We start from the raw sequence: 21754 nt of genomic DNA, 5'->3' as shown, positions 1-21754 counted from the left end.
AGAAAATCACCCCCCTCTCTCTTTACCAGTTATTAAGCGTTTTGTTTTCATTTCCTCGTATATAGTTAGTTGTTTCCGCTGCAGTTGCACGCGCATCAAGTAGCGCTAAGGTAAAACTTATAGTTTATGCGCAATAGTGTTATTTTATACTAAAAGTGTTTTGTGAACGTGAAAGTCATTAGTTACCACAAGTCAGTGGGGAAAGCCTTAATGATTAAGGCAATTAACTAGGAAAATATATATAAATATATATTTCTGTGAGGACTTTTGAACTTTTCTGATACGTACCATATAGAATGCCATATTTATAGAAATACCGGAATATTTTACGATGTAAATACGACAATAGTGCCACTTACAATTTCAACACTTCGGTTTTCTTTTGTTTGTTTTTGTTTACGGCGCAAAAAAAGTTTTCCTCTTACCCTCTTTTGTTTTTCTATTTTTCCCAATCACTTACTTTACCCACTAACCCTCATTTGTTTTTCCTCTTTGGTCATTTTCTTCTTGTTTTTCTTTAATCTGCTCAATTGGCATTCAATTCGTGAACTTTTTTGCTAATCATGCTGATTGGTTTTACTCGAGGGTCTTGAGTTTAAGTTTTTGTATTTTTTTACACTTGGCAAAAAAAATAAAATAGTGGTGAAAAGATTGATTTTAATATTTGAAACAAACATTTTAAAGTGCAAAAATATGTTGTACAAAGATTGATTTTATTTTATCAAACAAACTAATTAAAGTGCAAAAAAGGAAATTTTATATCTTTAGTTTTAAATTTTTTCATATGGTCCAAAAATAAATTTTTTTAATATTGCCTAATAAAGTTTTTAATATTTTAATATATATAACAAAATAAGAATATATTTTATAATTTAAAATACCGTTTAAAATCGTTGTGAATCACACATATTTTCTCCGCTTCGTTTTTCCATGCACGATAAAGAATATTGGTCAAGTTTGCCTATTAATGCCATAATGCCATGTCGATAAAGCCGCCAGTTGCAGCAGCTGTGTGATCCAGTATTGTTTTTCCTTGCTTTTCCAGCATATTAATCTCCGAAGGTCGGACTTGGGGTATTGACAGCTGTCGTCGACTGAAGGTTGTGAATCGTGGGTGCAACCACCTCGGGGATCTGGGTTCTGGGGATCTGCGGATGGATCATCATCCATCTTTCCACGTCTTCACTTTACAGTTTACTGCTGCAGTTTATTCAACCTTCAAGACAATGAAATGACCAAAAGCATAGAATTATTCATATGCAAATGAAGTTGCGTGTACTCATATTCCTTTCGGAACACACCTTTCGCTATAGGAAAAATTGGATTTATTATGAAGTACTGTCATGTCCCGCGTGTCTGGCATTTTGATTTGGCCTCTCTCCTTCTTTCGCTGTGTTTCCGGTGGGTTTTTCGGCCTTTATCATATTATTTGTTTTTTTTTCGCTTTATTTTGCGTGGGTTGAAAGAAAGTGACGCATTATAAAAAACCTCCAAAAAGGGGAGTTGGTTAGGGGAGGTAGAAATAGGTGGTTGTGGAAAGAACCCACAATTCGCATTGTGTTGAGCTAAAAAATACATAGTTCCGAGAAATTTGGTTTGGGGGAAGCACTAAACAGAAATTGATTTGTCGTGATAAAGGTTATGTGAGGTTTATCACTCTTTAGATATCGCTTATATTTAAATTTAACCTTCATTTTTATTTATATAAAATAAGATTATAAAACAGAGTAATTAATTAATTCATTTCAGTATTTCTTGATTTGTTTTAAGCTTTGTATTAAAATGATACAACTAGAGAGAAAAGTTGAAGCCCATAAAAAATGTTTAAACTCATAGGGGCACATTTTTAGTTACCAAACTTTTGATAGAATTACGTAATACATATATCATAAAACTTTTTAATGAAAGTTATAAAAAAGGTCTTCCTAAGTTTAGGCTTTAAAGCGTACGATACCTAAAAGGGTAGTTAAAAATGAATGTGTTGAATGAATTTTGGTCTTCATTACATAACAATCCATGGGTACGTTTAGTTGTGATCTCATATGCGTTTCAAAGCACCCATCTCCAAGCAGTGAGCTATGTACATAACATCAGCATATCAGCTCAGATAATTCATTCAATTGTGGTCTACGTTACCATCGTCACGATTACCGTAGAATCCGCGATTCCAGCAAATTGGGAGTGGGAGCAGACCAAATTGCCAAGTAGCCAAGTAGCCGCCGTCTCACTTAATAAACTTATTCATTCATTGATCCATTCACATTTGTCTAACGTCACGCCAATCCGGATCCCTTCTGTCCCGCCCCTTTTGTTGCAGTGTATGCATGTCAATCAGGCTGAGAAACGAAATCCAGACTTCTGTCTCCGATTCCTTACCCCTTTCGATCCCCTCAAGAGCCTTAATTAGCTGCCAAATGGTGTTTGCTGTGCATTTGGTACGTAAGCCGATTTGGTTCTGTCTATATCTCTCTTTACTTATACATATATATTTATATATATATATATATATATATATATATATATATATATATATATATAAATATTTAAGGTGGCTTTGGGTGTGTGCCTCTCATTAGCAAAACATTTGGCGTCCAAAGTGGACTTTTAATAATGCGATTTTATTTTCTTGCGATTTCTGGCCCGGCATAAAGAAAGACTTCTCATGTTCGTTTGTTTATTATTGTTTGCCTTTCACAAATTTTTCAGATTAATTTGTTAATATTGCTATCAGCTTGGAATATTTTTTGTCGAACTGAAAAAAGTGTCGCCTCGATCGAGTATTTCCTAGTATGCAAAAAAAAAGCTGATCTTGAACCTAGATTGAACCCTTGTTTAGAACGTTTTTTTTACCGATTTATGAGGGAATCGGTGCACTTGTCACATGCGAAAGCACCGTGTCGCGTTGTTATGATTTATATAAATATTTAGTAAAAGTTGAGATTATATATAAAGCTCTTTAAGTACACCCAAAAGTTTACGAAGCAAATGGGACACGCGATCTCTAATCAGTTGGCCAGACATATAGCACGACTCATCTTTATCATCATTGTCATCATCTTCAACGTGATCTCCTGCTTACGTAGTTTCAAATCAGTCAACAAACCGTAATTTGTTTTTAAGATAACACAGTTTTTCATATTAGAATAACTTTATTATTAAAAAATATAAATTAGCAAGATTCCAGATTAGATATATGGGTTAAGAATAGAGATATGTAGAACTTAACTAATTAACATAATATGTGTACGTGCCAAATGAAATTTGAAATGTGTCTGCGAATTTAGTTTTGTTAGAAAAGTTGTTTATAAACAACTGTCTCGAAAACATACACATATGCTCACAAACTATTTGTAAACAATATTTGTACACACATGAATATCAAATTTTGATTAAATGTTTGTAAATAGTTTTGTTGGGATATATAAAATTCAATGTTTATATTAAATAATTATTTTAAATGACTCAAATTTGTCTATGCTGATAAGGCAGCTTAATAACTAGTAAATATTATAAATAACTAATTGGTCTAATTGGTTTAAGACTTTAAAAAACATTATGAAAAAAACTTTTCAACTGATAACCTTGTAATCAGCTATAAAATATTTAAATTAATTGAAATTTTGCGGAGACAGTGCCTATTTCTAGAAAAACCCATTGTGTTCCCAACTGATTCACCAAAAAATTCAAGATGAATTTTAATGTATCAAAATAAAACGTATGTCTATTAAAAATAAGGCTTAAGACTACAGTTTTAGACACTTCGATATAGAAATGAAACTAAAAAGGGGCTATGTTATTTTAGAATTATTTCATATACTATAATACTCTCTTTAGTTTATTTTCAAGATACACTTATGAAAACTAATCTTTCAGTTTTTTAATGGCTCAAAGTTCGTGGGAATTGCAGCAAATGTTTTGGTCGTAGTTGGTAGCCTAATCACTGGATGCACAAACAACATGCTATAAACGGCCTTTATCAACGGATATTGCCGGTGACAAAAACCCACATAATTAGTTGCTGATAAACTGGGCAAATAACTGCATTATCAGATCGCTATCTTTTCTGCTTTATCTCTGCGAAATTAATTACGCTCTGTGAGCACTGTGAGCTATGAGCACTGCGCCATTTATCCAACTTATGGCCAGGTATTTCTAGCCAATTTAACAAACTTAAGCAAAACAAGTCAAATTAAAGTCAGAAAAATAATTTTTCCACTTGCAGATCACTTAATTACCGATAGCCGTTCAACATGTTCATATGACCCATTTAACAATTTTTCCTTTACTTAATTGCCAACTTGGGATCTGTAGAACAACAATGTATTTACAAAAATGATGGGTGATTAGAGATATGAGGGTAGGGCTTAGGGCTTAGTAGTTTGAACTTTGGATAAATCCCATTGAATTTAAAGGTTGATCGGCAGTCAATTTAAAGGGATTGTTCAGGCTTGAGTGATCAGAAAATTAAAAAAGGCTAGGGTATAACAAATCTGCTTAATATTCCGGTCAAAGTATTAGGGTGTGTACAAAAGCTGATTAAAATCAGAGTCCTTATATAATTATTATTACAGTGAGTTCTAAAAATTATGTTTTTTTAATATTTAGTATTTTTTTCCTTTAAATAAAGCTACTTAAATTAATTGCATCAAAGCAAAATATCTACACTAGCGAATAATTACCCTTATCTTAATTCATTATGGCATGTTTTAGGGCCTGTTTTTTATACAAATAATTAAACCAATGGTATTTTAAGTGCTTGAATCAATGCTTTATCTGGTAGATTAGGAACAAAACACATTTAGAACAGTTGTAAAAAAAACTCATTTAAAAGCCAATTATCTCGGATAACCTTGGTCCAATTAAGTATTTCCAGTTTAGTCTTCTCCCGTAAATTCCACAAACCTTGTTCAAAGCAAGCCCTGCACAAACCCACAATTATAGAGTCAATACTACATATTGATTATTATACTATGGCAATAAATAAATTATTTATTATTAATAGTTGCTAGTTCCCGTTCATGTCGCTCCGTAAAACCCAAATAAAACCGATTGTCATAAGACAAAAGCCCCAAAGAAACCGCAATTTTCCTCCGCAATTTTCCACATTTTTGTTTAATGCCCACATATAAATCAATGCAAACCGCAAAATGATTCATAGTAAAAGAAAAATGGTGCGAATTTCAATAGCGCACAACGTCACAGGGAAAACTTGACTTTGACTGGTGCAAACCACGCAACGATCGTTAGGCGTTAGAAAAAAAAACCAGAAAGAAATCGGGAGATTTACCCAAGAGAGCGTTGTCTTTTACCCAGTACGTAGTGCTCGACGGAATCGTAATAAAGGTCAGGGCTGGTATATTAAGACACATTAACATTAAACATATGCAAACAACATGTGGGTGATGCGACTATTCGACCAGTTTACACCCTGTCTTTATATACACTTTAGTTAAAATATTATAAATAATATTATAACTTGTGTTTTATACAAATGTGTGTATCTGTGCCGATTTTGTATTCCCAAGTACTATCATATAAAATCTTTCAAGTTAATTACCCCTCAACTTGAGTTTGCAAAGTTCACAAGTAACTCGAACATTTTTATTGAGGGATGCTCAGCATACATATATGCCCATGATCTCTGTAATTCGGAGTAACTCCGTAACGTAATGAAAAAACGTAAGAAGAGAGAGAAAAAGAGTTTCCCGGAGAAAGAGAGAGATCGGCGGGAACGATGAACAGCTGGTGTGGTGGTGGAGCAGTTGAGTCGGGTTCGGAATCGAATTCGGATTCGGAATGGGGGGCTGCCATATAAAGGCCTCGTGTTGAGCGCAGCGCTGCTTAGTTGATCGCCAGCGAGCGTTGCCAACGCGCAGCGGAATAAATTCTAAAATACTATATATATATAAACTCAAAGAATCGGGGGAAAATCGAGACAGACGAGCGGACAGAAAATCGAAGCACATTATGTATAGCACACGCAATTGAAATTAATTTACGCGTCGCTGCCCATCTGCATAAGTTCAATGGAAGCAAAGGCAAATGCAAAAGCCGGAGCAAAAGCAAAATCAAACCAAACAAAGCCGAGAAGAAAAATGTGAAGAAAGTGCAACAAAATCGAATTAAGAAATCAAGAAAACCAAACGAAAAAGTGCGCCTAACAACAATCAAATAAAACAATCATCGCGTGTTCGTCCGTGTATGTTAATCAAAGGTTAATTAAAGAAGACTGCACTTATTACGTGTTGCAGTTGGATTGATTATGCCGAAAAACTATCCTATGTGATTATGTGTTTTCATTCATAAATTGCATTTTGTGTATACTTTAACGTACATCGGTACAAAAGAAAACCAAATTATCTGTGTACTATACATATAAAGCGAAGAAAGAAGTAAACGGAGCTTTAAATAATCCAAAATCAGAAGAAAGAACAGCTTAAGAACTTGCAGCCAAAAGGTTCGTTAACACCGTCAAGTTATTACCTTTTGACCCACTAAAAGTGGGAAGAAAGAAAGCTTTTGGAAGAGTGGAGTGCAGGAGAATTGTGTAGACAGAGAAAAGAAGAATACTAATTGCGGCTTCAGCACTGAAAAAAAATTTTAAAAGCTTTAGAAATTAAAATCCTCAGTTATGAAAATTTGAATCAAGAAAAAATTTTCAAGTATAGTTAAATTCTTATTTTCTTAAAAAAAATATCTATTCAAATACCTATTTAAAAAAATATGCATACAATTCTATTTGAACGAACATCCAATTTATTAAATATTTCTTTTAAATAAGTATATAAGCTTAAAAGTTTTTTTAAATTAAAGAAGTTAAGTACTAGAAAACAAAAAGGAACATATAGCTCTGGCATGTTATCTATAAATGAAAAATGCAATATACAAAAAAAGGGTTTTTTGTAATAAGAACATTAAATCATTAAAATGATAAACCATGCTTATAATTCGTTAATTTTAACGAGTGTAAATTTTATTAGTTTTTAGAGTTCACCTAATTGGTTCCGCATTGTTAGTTAACACAATACAACTTTTCCAGTTCTGACTCAACGGTTACTGTGAGATGCCAAATAATATATTTTTGCGATTGTAGAACTACAATTATAATTATTCATATTTAGAGGTCAAGTATGCATCCTAAGGAAAAACAGACTAGAAGTAAAGTCAAAACAGGAATTTAAAGCAGATAATTACGTCTTTTGGGTAAATTAATGTGAATTGAAAAATGTGTTGTTTACAATAATAATTTTCCCCAAATGTTGATGAGAAAGTTTTCCAGAATTTGTTTACACTTTCTCAGTGTAATTCAATAGCAGCTGCACAATTTTTGTAGAAGAAAAGCTTTCCCGTTCAGACTCTAACTTTATCTTCTCGATTCGATTCGTAGCACACAGAACTTGAAACTGGAAAATGTAGGCCATCGCATGGGAATCGACTTTAATCGTTTGGTTTTTCTTTATCGTGCTACCCACACCCACTTTATTATGCGATCCCCACAACTTAGAGCATTTCTAGTTATATCATTCGTGCCTCGGCTAACTTATTCATGACTTGTGCATTGAATTTTAAGTTGTTGTAGTCAGAGAATCGGGAATTGTGCTTTGCTAATTTATTCAATTCTCTGTCTGCAATGTGTTTCTAATTTGTTTGGGAAACAGTTGGCTGATTTATATCTCGTGAAAGTCTCAGCTTACATTTACATTTACATTTCACATTCACATCTTAATTTTGTTCAATTTGCAAAACAATATACAACAAGGCATGAAAGCAAATGGCCAACTAATGCACTCGTAAATTATAAACAAACCGAATATAGCGGTCATTGGCTGACTGTGAAATGTATAAAAACAGGAGCTCAAAAAAGGCAAAAGCAAATATTGGAAATCAAAACAAACTTATTATTATTATTATATGCCGGCTACTGCGACGTTTTCTTGTGCATATTTGTTTGACAGAACAGAACAGAACAGAATCGCATTATAATGTATGTCTTTGCTAAGATAAACCCTGATCCATTAACATTATTGTGCTGGCCTTGGCGATGTCACTTTTCTTTATCGCAAGGCGAATAGTGGTCCCAGGGGTCGTATACGTAATGTGCGGCTTGGTTTTATTTTTTTTTTTTGTTTTTTATCGTGGACTGCACAGTATAACCAAACCGAAACGATCAATTGCCTCATTCTATTGTAGTTCTCTTATACTTTTATTTTTGCTGCTGCTGTTGCTGCTGCTGAAGTTGTTCATGATCTCTCAGTTTCGTGACTTTAATTGAAATTGGCCAGCGTTTTCCGATTTTGTTCTAGTTTTTTATAGGTATTTGCTTGTGGAGCCGGCAACCGAACAATTTGCATTGTCTCCGAGTTTCTGATTTATGAACAGACCGAAAAGTCTAAAGGTCCCAACGACCTTTTGCCACGACAGCTTTCCAGCATAAAATGAATACCCTGATTCTCATAGTTTCGTTTCGGTGTTTTCTGTACCACTTATAAACCTGTGTCACGATCTTTGTGCCTTTAAGTGCATACACAATTATGGTTTTAGTCATCAAAGTAAGCTGAATTCAAGTTGTTGAATTGAAAGTGTTATAATATGGGACATTTTTATATAAATGTTAACTTCAAAGATAAATTTAAAATTTAATCGGCATACAGTATATAATGTGCATTAGAATTATGGAAAGAATTAACTTTACTAAAAAATTGTATACAAAAAAAATCAATTTATAAATGGTCTTAATGCTAACAATAAAATTTAAATTAAAAGCAATACATTTTTCTAGATATTATATTTATGAATGATACAACACAATTTTTCTACTATCCAAAACGGATTGAATTAAGTATGCATAGACATGCGCAGTCTAAAAATGTATACATATATAATTATGTCATTCGCCCAATATCATAAATTGCTCAGCCATATGCTTTGAACTCAATTGTCTGTTGGACCGGCTCTCAATCAATGAAAATTGTCAACTCAATGAAACTGCACTGGAAACGCACTCAAGACAAAACCAGTTGAACTTCTATTTCGCACCAAGATCAGATTGCTTTAGTTTTTTTTCGGCTAATTAAAGTGTGCAAAAACTCGTGAAAATGATTTTGCAGTTCTTTTAAGCCCCGTTCTTTTTGTAAAACTGGTTTTTTGACTTTCGACGGTTTGTTTGGTTTGTCATTCAGTCAACAAGCCAGACACCAACTCTTTACATCAAAGTCAATATCAGTTAACTACTCGACACTTGTTGGCCAAAAATAAATAAAAAATCTATGTATAGGCAACTTGGCAAAGCAAAAAGAACCGCCCAAAGTTTTTTTTTGTATTGTAAGTGGAAAAACGTATTTAAAGTCTGTCCGAAACGAATGAACTTAGCAAAGCTAATTTGCATGCTTGCAAATATGTGAGAAACCCCATAGCCCAGATACTCATTCTTTTGTTGAAGGTTTCGAATAGTTATTACATTTTAAATTATTCTCTAAAACACTTAACAATATTTATAGTTCTAGCAAAATCAAAACAAAGTTCTGAGCGCTTCGTTCAGGTTTATTTGTTTGTATAAGTAATTGACAAAATTTAACCGGACAGAAAAATACTGACCTAGGTCAAGGGCACATAAAATTAGCAAACATTAACTAAGCAGAGAATAATCAACTATAAATTAATTCTAATTTCTTTTAAACTGAGACGTCAATGTTTTCTTTTTAAACCTCTATTTTTAACTTTTTTAGAAGCAAGTTTTGAGTTTTGATTCCTGGATATTTTTGCATAATGTCAAGTCATCGAATCAAAAAAGAGAAATTGAAAGAATGATGACTAGCAAAATCTGGTTACATGTCTTGATTCTTCGAAACCTATTTATAAATATTCTTGAAAATTAAAGTTTAATGGTCTCTAAAAGAAATTCTTTGGAGATAAGTCTACGAAAAATTGTCTATCCATCACTCTGACAGAATTTACTTAACAAAGCACACTCATCTTTTATAAATGCTTTTTATTTTTACATTACAAAAACTTTCTTTGTTCGAGTCAGGCTTAAACAAAAGCCCTGAGAACAAAATGAAAATATATATGATATATATATGTATCTATATAATATAGAGAATATTAAATGACGCATCTGTCAAGTTTTGTGATAGGCAACTTGCAATATGAGATTAAAGAGTCTTGCTGATCTGTGCAAACCAATTGTACACGCCCCCAAAAAAGTTAATTTGCTTGCAACAAATTTGTTAGCCATATATCAACAATAAGCGAAGTTAACGCCCAGCAAGCAAACAGGTCGTTAATTCTAGAGCTGCCATGTAATTCTAAACATGTGGGGAAAACTAATGAGAGGCCCTTAATTATGAATGCGATATCTGATTACAGATATATGTATGAAATAATTACTGGGAAAATGTTTAAATATTTCAATTATAATATAATTAAAGTGTATTAAAGCAATAAATAAATAAATACAAAAATACAGTAATTAATAAATAAATAGACACTCTGTTAGAAAAATGAAATAGTAAAAATAATCTGGCTGGAATCTTATACAATTTTATATTTCATATATGAAAAAGGCAATGAAATTTTATAATATTTAATAATAATTTTTATTATTGTGGAAAGTATAAGACTTAAAAAAGTTTTATTTGCATTAAATTCACTAAATTACATTTGAATATGATTTGCCTTTTAAAATTAGATGACTCTAACAGACTTTTTGATTATTTTTAAACAAGTCGGCTTTGATAAGTCTAATCTTCCTTGTTTCTTGAACTTTGGCTCTGTTTGCAATGCATTTAATAATGTGTATTTCACTGTCTTCTATTTCAGACTTATTCCTGACTATAAATCATAGTTAATTTCCTAAAAATATGACACTCTTGCCAGATATCAAGGCTTCGGATGCCGCCTGCTGTGTGGGTGGTGCAAGTAGTGATGCGAGCAGCAGTTCCGGAGGCAGCCACAAAGGTCATCATGGCAACCAACACGACGGCGGTTGTCTGGGCATCAATTGTTGCACCACAGCAGCCAGTTCGGAGTTGTCCATCGATGAGACCTCATCTACCTCATCCCGAGGTTCGGGCGGAGATTTGGCCAGCAAGGTTACCAATGATCTGAATGGCTTTCAACAGCCAAATTATCATCAGGCAGTGGCTCATGCCAATTTCGATCACTGTGAGCCAGTGAACATTGAGTTCTCCGATGTGCGGTACACAGTGAGAAAGTTCTCCTTTCCAGAAAGAAAATTTGGTAGATTTAAAAAACATTTAATTCAATAAACTGTTTTACTAACTTATATTTTATTTCCCTACAGTGACCAAGGAAATCCTTCATGGTCTCAATGGCAGTTTTCGCTCTGGCGAATTGACTGCCATTATGGGTCCTTCGGGAGCTGGAAAAAGTACGCTCTTAAATGTCATGTCCGGTTTTTGGTGAGTCTCTACCCCACGCTTGAACTTGAAAAATCAATTTTCCTTAGACAGCTTGGCATTTAATTTATGGTTACATTGCTGAATATGCAAGCTGGTTTTTTTTGCCATTTAATTACACATTGGACACATCGGGTATGCACATAAACTGCAGACGTCGCAATTGTTCAATCAATCAACACATTGTTCAAGTGTCGGCAAAACAACTGCATTGGTTTACTATATAATTAGATTGGTTTATCGGAGGGTTAAAGATTAAAGGGTTTTAAGTGGCCGTTATTTATGGAAGTTTTCCTAACACTGAATTTACTGCCTGCTTGAAAAATAAATACATTTATTTAAGTTAATAAGAAAGCCTTAGTACTTTTAAACCTTTAAATAAAGATACGTTATAAACGTTAATAGTAGAGGAATTTTATTTAATTTGGAATGGACTGCAGAATCTTCTTCCTTAAAAATAAATTTTTCTTATTGAAAATACATTTTTTCTTAATTGCATTACTTTTTATCTTTTTAAATGCCTATGCTTGAATTAATAAAATATATATTCATTTTATTTTATTCATTTCTTTATCTGCAATTCAAAATTATGAATCACAATCGTATGATTTAATTGACGTATATAATAGAAGCAAGTGTTTGTTTGATTGGCCTCCCATCCCGGACATAATCTGATTACTTCCTCCCGCAGTTCAAGTTCTCGCCCATTGCATAATTAGGACTTCAGTCTGGGATCGTACAATATATTTAATCTCTGAGTCATTGGCCGCAAAATTGACGTATCTTAAAGAAAATCTCTGTTTCGTTGCATCATTTATTTTGATGGCCAACTGACAGTTATTACAGCATTTCCATTTCTATTTAGTTATATTATGTACACACAGTTTTTGTGTGCGACGCACGTGTAAGGGTAAAATCTTTCCAATCTTGTTTGTACAACACAACTTGCAAATTGCTGCTTCTGTGTAATTGTCATGATTAAAGGGTAATGGCAAATATATGGCCCAAGTGGTACACAAGTTTTCATTGCTAAACGTTATCGGTCAGTAAACTATGAACTTGAAAGTCGTCGGGTACTTACATATATAGTAGTTCGGTTCACTTCTCCGACTCAGACTTTTATAAGGTTTTTATTTTTTTTTTCCCCAGTCAGCAAAGTAAATGCTGACCCACGAATTATAATAATTATTTTAATAGCTGTGTGTTTGCTGATTGTCTGTTTTCTGATTTCTTCGACACATTTTCATTTCCCTTTGTTTTTTTTTCACGTTCTCTTTAGTTCCACTGGAGTTTCGGGCAACATACGGGTAAATCGAAAAACAATGGCTCCCAGTTCGGAGAGATTCCGCCAAATGTTGTGCTATATCCATCAGGATGATCTGCTGCGACCACAGTTAATGGTGGGGGAGATTATGCTACTTGCAGCCCATCTAAAGTTGGGCTTCAAGGTCACCAAGGCGTACAAAATGGATCTGGTAAGATATCATTTTTAATTAAAATTATAAAAAGGGTATATTACTTTAACCAACAAACATTGTCGATAAGGCAGACAACAAAAATTATTAAAATTATAAAAAAAAAGAATATTTTTGGTAAATTGGATTTTATAACTAACTAGGATAAAAATAAAGTAAAATTTAAAATTAAAGTGTGAATTAACATAAAAAATAACAAGTACCAATTATTTATTTCATATATACTTATTTTGTTTTCGTTTTTAAAATCTACTTTTAAGATCTAGTGACAATCTTTCCCAAATCTTATCTAAATAATTTTTTTATCTTATGCAGATCAAACAGATCTTATCGCTTTTGGGTCTGGACCATCGGCACAATGTGCCCACGGGGAAGCTTTCGGGCGGACAGAAGAAGCGACTTGCGATTGCCCTGGAGCTGATAAGTAATCCGCCCGTACTATATCTGGATGAGCCGACGACGTGAGTGACACTACAGAATATATGCGCACACACTTATGTAATTAGAGTAGCCATGATAATGATCGTGATGATGAGGAAACTTTGCCTAGCGGAAATTCAGCAAAAAGTACTAGCAAACTTACAGATGACGATGACCCACAAGTCAAGTTTGTCAACGTCTTTATGGCTTATCAACTGTCTATATTGCCTACTATATTTATTCCATTCCGTATATAATAGTTTACATTTGCTTTGATCGGTGGTGTTCAATAAGCAGAAAGCGGTTTTTATTTAAATTTTTTGTGCATCTACAATGCTTTTAATTACCGACTTATCTTGCAAATAATCCAGCAATTAATTGACATGTTCATTAGTCGGAAATTCCTTTAATAGGTATTGATGTGAGTACGAGAAGATTGAGTTTAATCGGTTTTCTACGGCAATTAAGGGCTTTCTATATTTAGCCCATATTGTCTGAGCGGAGATTAAATATCCCTTTTCATGCGGAATGACAAGGTAAAATCTTTGTAAGCCTTATTAAATAAGTCGCCTTTTTGAAGTAGACCACAAAACCTCAAGTGAAACTCATGACTTGATGTTTCAAACAAAGGAAATTTGCAATACAAAAAGTATAGCAAGAATAACTGAGAATGACTGAGTTCTATTTGCACCTCACTTAGATATCATTTTGAATCTTGAAAATATATTATATTTTTTAGGTAAATGAGACTAATAACATGTTTATATTTTTAATTAGAGCTTTATTTCTATCACTGGAATGAACTTTAGTAACCCCAAAATGCCAGTATCAAATATACATTTATTTTAAATTAAGTAAACAAACCGTTAGGTTAAATTTTTGGATAAAAGACAAGCGTAAAATTACTTTGGCTGGTGAACAACACTTAACTCAACTCGAATGTTAAGCCTGTTTAATAAATCGTATACTGCAAGTCGATCAAATCATTGTAAAGCCGCTTGACTTGCATCGGTTTTAATGGTTTTGGGGAACAAACTCGTTTGTTACTTTCATTTCATTTGGTTTTAATTTCAAGTTCAAGCCGTAATCTCACCTAACATTAAAGTTTCAGATTGCCCAATTTCTTAATGTTCTTTTTTCTCATTGCTTAATGGGGTTTTTTGGTTCGTTAGCTTTCCAAAGGTTAAGTTGCCAGCAATTAAACCAAGTTGAATCATTCCTAAAAGGTTTAATTTATTTTTTTCTGGGAATTTTAGGGGTTTGGACAGCTCCTCGTGCAGTTCTTGTGTGGCTTTGCTGAAGAAACTGGCCTCCCAGGGGCATACGATAGTCTGTACGATCCATCAGCCAAGTGCCCTGATCTTCGAGATGTTCGATAAGCTATATACGGTGGTGGATGGACACTGTATGTATCAGGGACCTGTGCGGGAATTGGTTCCCTTTCTGGCCGATCAGCAGCTCGTCTGTCCTAGTTATCACAATCCTGCGGATTATTGTAAGTAAAGATTGTCCCCTGTACCTGATATATATATATTTAAACTGAACAATTCAAGTACTGGAAGTGGCCGTGGGCGAACATCAACGTGATCTGAATGAACTTATCCATGCGGCCAATAAAAAGTATTACGAGGATGTCGATCGCAATTGCTATATGAGCAGTGCCGATATGTCACGCCTCGTGGCAACAATTAAAGGTAAGTTTTGGATCGTTTTGCCCTGTTGCCATGCCACATGCTATATAGTTTTCTGGTTCTTAATTTTTTAATTTTGAATGAAACTTTATGGGTATAATTTTATGGTCAAAATACAGATAGCATCTTTATTAAGCCACATTTTTGCAGAGGCCCATTAAAGTTTGGCTGTCAAAATAAAAATATAATGCTATTTATGCAAATTTTTTAAGTTGCATAGTTTTACTAAAGTTTTGCTTGTTGAAGCTTAGCTGTTTTGGCTTATTTATAAGTAAACATTTTAATTTCAACTAGCCAAAAAGCCAATTGTTGCCATCCAAATGGTGCAGATATTTCTCTCTAGTAGACCTGTTTACTACTATCGTGTACTTTCTCTAACCTCCGCTTCCGCTGTTCCTCGATATAGCAGACAACATCGGCGGTATGACGCTGGGTGAGGCGCTGTCGAAAGTTGCGCAGGCGCAATTCTCCAGCCTCGATTATGTGAAAGCCTCGCCGCAGGAATTGGCGCTGGAGGAGATCAAGGCACTCAGTGGTCCCAGTTCCACGGAAATCGTGGACCAAGATCATAGCCTGGAGAAACCCCCTCAGCTGAAGCCATTTACCAATGCCAATGCCAATGAGCTTGCCAACCCCTCGAAAGCTATCAAATCGGCCTCGTTCCTCATGCAATATCTACTCCTGATGCAGCGCATCTTGATTTGTGCCAAACGCAGCTACGTAAGTATATGAAAAAAATATAGTAATAAAAGTAAATAATACAGTCAGGCATAAATAAAAGAAACTAAACAAAAACATTATTCATTTATAGTAGTACTTAAACAAGTACATTTTTTTCAGTCGTTTAAAAAAGCAAGTATACAGAGTTTATTTTTAGTAATAACAACACATTTTTAATTTATATATTTAGTTGATTTAAAAAAAAGGCATTATTGCCCAATTACTTAGCTACTTTTATTTTGTTTTTTTTTTTTTATAAAATATTTATAAGTAAATGGTAACCTCTTTTAAAAATAAATAAGGCATTTACCAACCCATTTGATGAACGTTATTAATTTAATGCAAATGGCAGTCAATTTTTGGCAATACTAAAAACTCATCTTATAAAAGCTTAACTGAAATTATTTAAATCCATTAAGTGGGTAACAATTTGTTTTTTTTAAGCCGGTTTTAGGGCAGTGGCGTTAAACGTTGATGGGCTGTCAAGTTGATTTGGTAATTGGTGCGACGTCCTCGAAAAAAATGAATCCAGTTACTGCTGATCTCGTTTTCTGTGCAATTCTTAATGGCTAATCTCTTAAATAACCGCTTTTTATTTTTTGTTTAATTTTTTTGTGGGTAATTACGTTTGAGCTGAACATTAACATTTTGTTGCCATAGTCTACATTAAGTATTATACCTTTTTTTAGGGGAAGGTTGGCCACTTGCCACGCTTTCGGATTTTGCAAAAAAAAAAAAAAGATTAAAAGAAAATGGGACTTATGCATGCTTTTAATGATGATATAAGATCATGCATGCGGTAGGTAATAGTGGTCTTACTAAATTTTCAAATGGAACTGACTAAAGGTTTATGCTTAAACATATAATCATTGTAAAACCCATTTTTTTTTTGTAGTGCAAAGTAAAGTTTTTAATTGTGAGTTGAGGCTTTATAAGTAATTCATGTGCTGGTTTCTCCGAACTTGTCCTATTACAAGCCGAAAACCATTGTGCAAATGAATTTTTCACAACTGAGTAAGATTTCCCCCAGGCAATTACCATGTAATCTAGCCTAACAAATGTTATTTTAAATGTGTTGCTTTATAATTGACACTTTTTTCAGCTCGTTTCAAATATTTATTTACCTCTTGGCACTACCAGAAAACAAATGACTCAGGGCAAAGGCTCAAATATTTATATTAATTATTTAATAAACACATAAATAAATTACTTTACCATTGAGATTAATGGCTGACATTTATCATTTGAATGTGCACAATTAGCACTTGGCATATGTTTAAAATGTGAAATTGAACAGTTTGTGTGACGACCAATTAGCAACTTAGGTCTTCTTTATGTGACTGCACACGATTAATGTGGATCTGCATATGCGACTGCACTCGAGTACTAGATCTCTTAGCACCTTTTGTCCATATTTACTTGCCAGTGTCACAGAAACTGGCCAACGGCGATCAGCGACATCGAGAATCTCAAATCTCAGACCCACTCGAGCGGCTCGTAACTCAAAAAGTATTGCCAGCCCACAGCCTTCACATAGATTTTGGTTTTAGAGTGTTCTAATGACCAACATCCACGACTGCACGACCGTTTGTTTGCCCATTGCCCCACTCGAGGGTACAGCCGCGGTCAAAATAATAGCCAATAAAAATTAAAACCTTGAAATTGTCAGGTTTTGTTGCCTTAGAGATTTATGAATATGTTACGTAATTATTATTTTGACTAGCTACTAGTATACTACAAGATATTTGCTTCGATGCTAGCCACCCAAAACAATATCTTAGACAATTATTATTATAAGTTCTTAAAATATGTATAATAAAATTATTATTGCAAAATATGTTAGACTAGTACTTATGCCACCTTTTTCTGGTTACAGTGTACAATTATAGTAGATATTTACACTAGAGATAAGGTTGAAGTAAAAGGCAATATAAATGTTTTGGCTTGGTTAAGTTTATTTGCTAGTTAAGCTTGAGATCTTGGTTGCTTTCTCCACGCCTATTTAAGGCCAGGCTAATGTTTACTTTGAAAAATATAACAACCTACTATTTACTGTGACACTTGTCAGTTTATCGACTTTACAATTATTAGCACTACCTTGAGCAACGGGCCCTTGAAATATAAGTTTAAGTGAAAACATTCATCTTTGCTTAACTACAAAAATAAATTTTATAAGCTACAGTATTTACAAGGGACATATAAAAAAAGCTTAAGCAACAGAATTATTCTTAAAACGGATAAAGATTTCTTTTAAATCTACTTGGCAAAATTCCAATTAAAATTCAAGATATAAGTTTGATAACTAAAAGCACTGAACCATTTCTTAGACAAATAAAAAGTTTTAAAATTGTCTAAACAAAAGGTTTATTTAAATGCAAGCTGGCGGTATACTAAATAATTTGTAAGATTTATTTAAAATCAAGGTATAATAACGATAAATAAGAAGTGACATATGTATACCGCAGCTGTTTGTGGTATATCTAAACCTAAATTGTATATTTATCGTTCAAAAAGATTAGAAATAAGTTATTAAAACTACCACAACTGTTTGTGATATATCTTAATGACTCCGTATCTTTTTCAGTTTCTGCTGCTAGCCCGCATATTCTCGCACATTTTCATTGGAGTCGTGTTTGGCTATCTGTACATGAACGTGGGCAACAATGCACAAAGTGTGCTGGGAAATTACGTGTATCTATACGGTTCCACTCTGCTCTTGGTCTACACCGGCAAAATGGCTGTGGTCATGACATGTAAGTAGCTGCTTGGATACTTCTACCTACTTATATATATATATATATTATATCTCTAAGATACTTCTCCTCCCAATGCGGTTTTCCAAGGGGTTCTTTTCGTGAGGCCACTCCTACTAACTATTCAATAGTTTACGTGGCTGAACAAAATTATGCAAAAATTTGTCGCCAAATTTGGTGGGAAAGACTGCAGCTGTTCTTGCGCAATGCCTGTTTATTTTGGCAACTTTACTTTGTCTTCGACTTGCGCATTCTAACCTGCCAACGGTTTTATTTTTTTCGATTTATTTATTTGTTTTTTTGTAGGAATGCAGATTGCCCAATAATTTTTTGGCATTTGCACAAAACTTTTGTGGGTCTTAATTGGCCAAAAGGAAACAAGATTATGAGCTTAGATAGTAGATCATTAGTTGTTATAAGTCAAAAGTTTAAAGCTTGCGTTTTGGCAGCAAAAACGGTTAGCCAAAATTTTTAATCAAGAACGCGAATTCCAGCTAAAATGTTTTATCAACTTGAAAATTTTTTTAAAATTTATATTCCCTTCCATTCCATTTTAATCTACTTAATCAAACAAAACAAAATAATGGGGAACATTAACCTCAGCAACAAGGCTGGTTTTAAATATGCAATAAAAGATCTTAGTCGAGCCACTTTATCAGTTATAATTTCCATGTAAATTAACTGAAAATTAATATCTCACGCCAATAAACCCCGAAACGCACTAAGTAAATAATTATTAAACACAAGAAATTCGGACAAGCGACACAAGCTTGCGATTATTGTATAATAAAACCGGTTGGCCAGCGATTCTTTTATAAATTTTACAATAATTTGCCGTCGACAGGAGATATTGGAGGAGCCGGGGTAGTCGATCTTTACCGGTTTCGGTTTACTGACCTGACCTACATATAATGTACGATACGAGATATAATGAACTCACCTTCGTGCTCACACTTCGCATCGCATCGAGTTTAATATAAATCGCATATTGATCAATTAATTTTATTTGCAGTTCCGCTGGAAATTGACATGCTGACACGGGAGCACTTCAATCGCTGGTACAAACTGGGTCCCTACTTCCTCTCACTGATCTCCTTCGAAATACCCTTCCAGGTAGGCCTTACTTCATAGCCCACAAATAACTATTATAGTATATAAACCGATCAGAATCAGTATCGAAATCGGAATCATTAATCATCATTTAAAACTAAGTTGTCATAGGTGGCTGCTGTGGTTTAATGAATTGCTGTTCGGTCATTAAGTCAAATTAACGACGTGAAATCGCTGATGTTCGAGTTTGAGTTTTATTTGCGTGTCAGAAATCGCGTAAGCTTGACGGCTGCGAACTACCTGTAATTTTGCATTGATTGCTCTTATATTCTGGCTTTCATTTCCCATATAGAGAGAAATTTTAAAAATTATTCTGAGTGCCAAACACAAAGAAATTCCTTTGTTTCTCTTTGAAAATTGACTTATGAAAGGGAATCATTTCTCTGTATATTTTTTGGAATTATGAAAGTCTAAATTCCAAAGGCATTGGTAAGGCATTGGTGTACTTTTTTCTGTATTACGAAACTTTCGAACGAACAAAATGTTCAGTTGAGGTCATTGAGCAATCAAATTATTTTAAAATAGTTTTTTTATGCTAGATGCGGAAACGATTCTTACTAATATGAATAATACCATTAATAGTATTAATATTAAAAAATGTATTTAAAAATGTAATTTAACAAATCCGTAGATAGATTTAAAACAAATTTTACTGTTAAGGTCATTTAACAATGAATTTCATTTAAAAATATTCTTACAGCAAAATTTACAGTTGAGATCATGAAGTATAAATATTATCTTATGCTAGTATTTAAAATTCCAATTACAGAAATGAGAACAGGTCTCACATATCAAATGTACTTTTAAGTAATTAATAACAAACACGAATACTGTCATTAATTATATCAATATAAATTATTAAGGCAATTCAAATTCCTTGAAAATTCAATTTATCATGTCCGTAGATGCTTGAAAAATTCAATTTATCAAGTTCATTTGATATATTCTCCTGATTTTTCCCTGAATTCCTAAGCTAACTTTCTACTTTGTATCCCCTCGCATTATAGAGTCTTTGTACCGCCATGTACATCATCATAAGCGTCCATCTCACTGGCAACGATTCTGTGGATTCATTCCGGATCTATTACTTCATGCTGCTGGGCATAATGGCCTCATTGAGTGCCCAGGCCTGGGGCTTTTTCGTGGGAGCCACGCTGCCAACTAAGGTGAGTTTTACACTCTAATATTTGGATTCCAAAAACAACATAATAATGATTGATCCGCCCGCCTGTCTTAGCTTGCCGTATTTCTGGGACCCATTCTGGCGGTGATGTTCTCCGTTTTTGGATTCTGCACACGATACATTGACATCACGCCCCTTTTCCGATGGATGTGGCATTTGAGTTATTTCCGAGCCGGATTCCATGGGGCCTTGAATGCCATCTACGGCATGGATCGGCCCTTCCTGGAGTGTCCGGAGACGGCGATGTACTGCCATTTCCGTAGTCCAAAGGTTTTCCTCAAGTACATGATGATATCGGATGTGCACATGTCCGATTGTCTGATCCTGATGGGAACCGTGATTCTAGTTATGCACGTGCTGACCCTCATTACCCTTTGGCACAAGCTCAACAGACGATAGGGAATCACTCTTCGATCTTCGAACTTATACATAAGCTCCAGTTTTAATCCCACTGTACATAGTCGGGTGTCTTTAAATCTCTCCTTGTCTTAAGTTCATAACTGAATTTATTGATTTTCACCTTTGTGTTTGTTTTAAATTGATCGACTAGCTTAAGTATTTATTTTATTACTCTTGATATATTGTACACAAGAAGGCTTTAGGGTAGCTCATTCCAGTTTAAGTGCTGATATACCAAAAAAAAAAAACAGAAGGAAGATCAATCATAACACAATTTTTATAACCCAGTTTCCATCTTGCCCTGTAAACTTCATCAACTGAGTTTGGGTTTTCCCACGGGATATCCAAGCGATGCCAAATCTTGATAATTCATCTACGCTCATAAGGTCCGCAACAAAGATACATTTGTGATCAACATTTTCTTTTGTCTCTTTGGTGCATAGTTTTAGTTTTAGTTTTATGTTCGAACTATTTGTATATGGCAGAATATGTTTAGTTTTTGTGTAGCAAATGTTTTATTTTACTCTGATTTCGTAATAAATTGTTTGGTAAAATTGATCTTTAATGTTTTCTATTATGATTTGTG

At 33.9% G+C, this 21754-nt stretch overlaps 1 protein-coding gene across 3 annotated transcripts; it reads left to right on the top strand.

Annotated features, from left to right (window-relative positions):
• Positions 1 to 47: 47 nt before the first annotated feature.
• On the top strand, positions 48 to 21726 carry LOC108147975 (ATP-binding cassette sub-family G member 1). 3 transcript variants are annotated; one of them, XM_017274782.2, is made up of 12 exons: positions 48 to 110; positions 10819 to 11238; positions 11303 to 11420; positions 12697 to 12892; positions 13208 to 13353; positions 14569 to 14807; positions 14866 to 15006; positions 15410 to 15723; positions 18308 to 18476; positions 19489 to 19589; positions 20594 to 20752; positions 20824 to 21726. In XM_017274782.2, the coding sequence occupies exons 2-12, from the start codon at positions 10860 to 10862 to the stop codon at positions 21166 to 21168; spliced, it is 2307 nt and encodes a 768-aa protein (XP_017130271.1). In that variant the 5' UTR covers positions 48 to 110; positions 10819 to 10859; the 3' UTR covers positions 21169 to 21726. The 3 variants fall into 3 exon arrangements, with proteins under 3 accessions (XP_017130271.1, XP_017130272.1, XP_017130270.1); XM_017274783.2 differs by lacking the exon at positions 48 to 110 and adding an exon at positions 5857 to 6457 and having other exon boundaries at positions 15413 to 15723; XM_017274781.1 differs by lacking the exon at positions 48 to 110 and adding an exon at positions 5857 to 6457.
• Positions 21727 to 21754: the final 28 nt, after the last annotated feature.

Source organism: Drosophila elegans, unplaced genomic scaffold (genome assembly GCF_018152505.1).
Source record: "Drosophila elegans isolate 14027-0461.03 unplaced genomic scaffold, ASM1815250v1 contig_814, whole genome shotgun sequence".
NCBI lineage: Eukaryota > Metazoa > Arthropoda > Insecta > Diptera > Drosophilidae > Drosophila > Drosophila elegans.
Note: the sequence above shows the minus strand (reverse complement) of the source record. Positions and strands in the feature narration are given on the sequence as shown.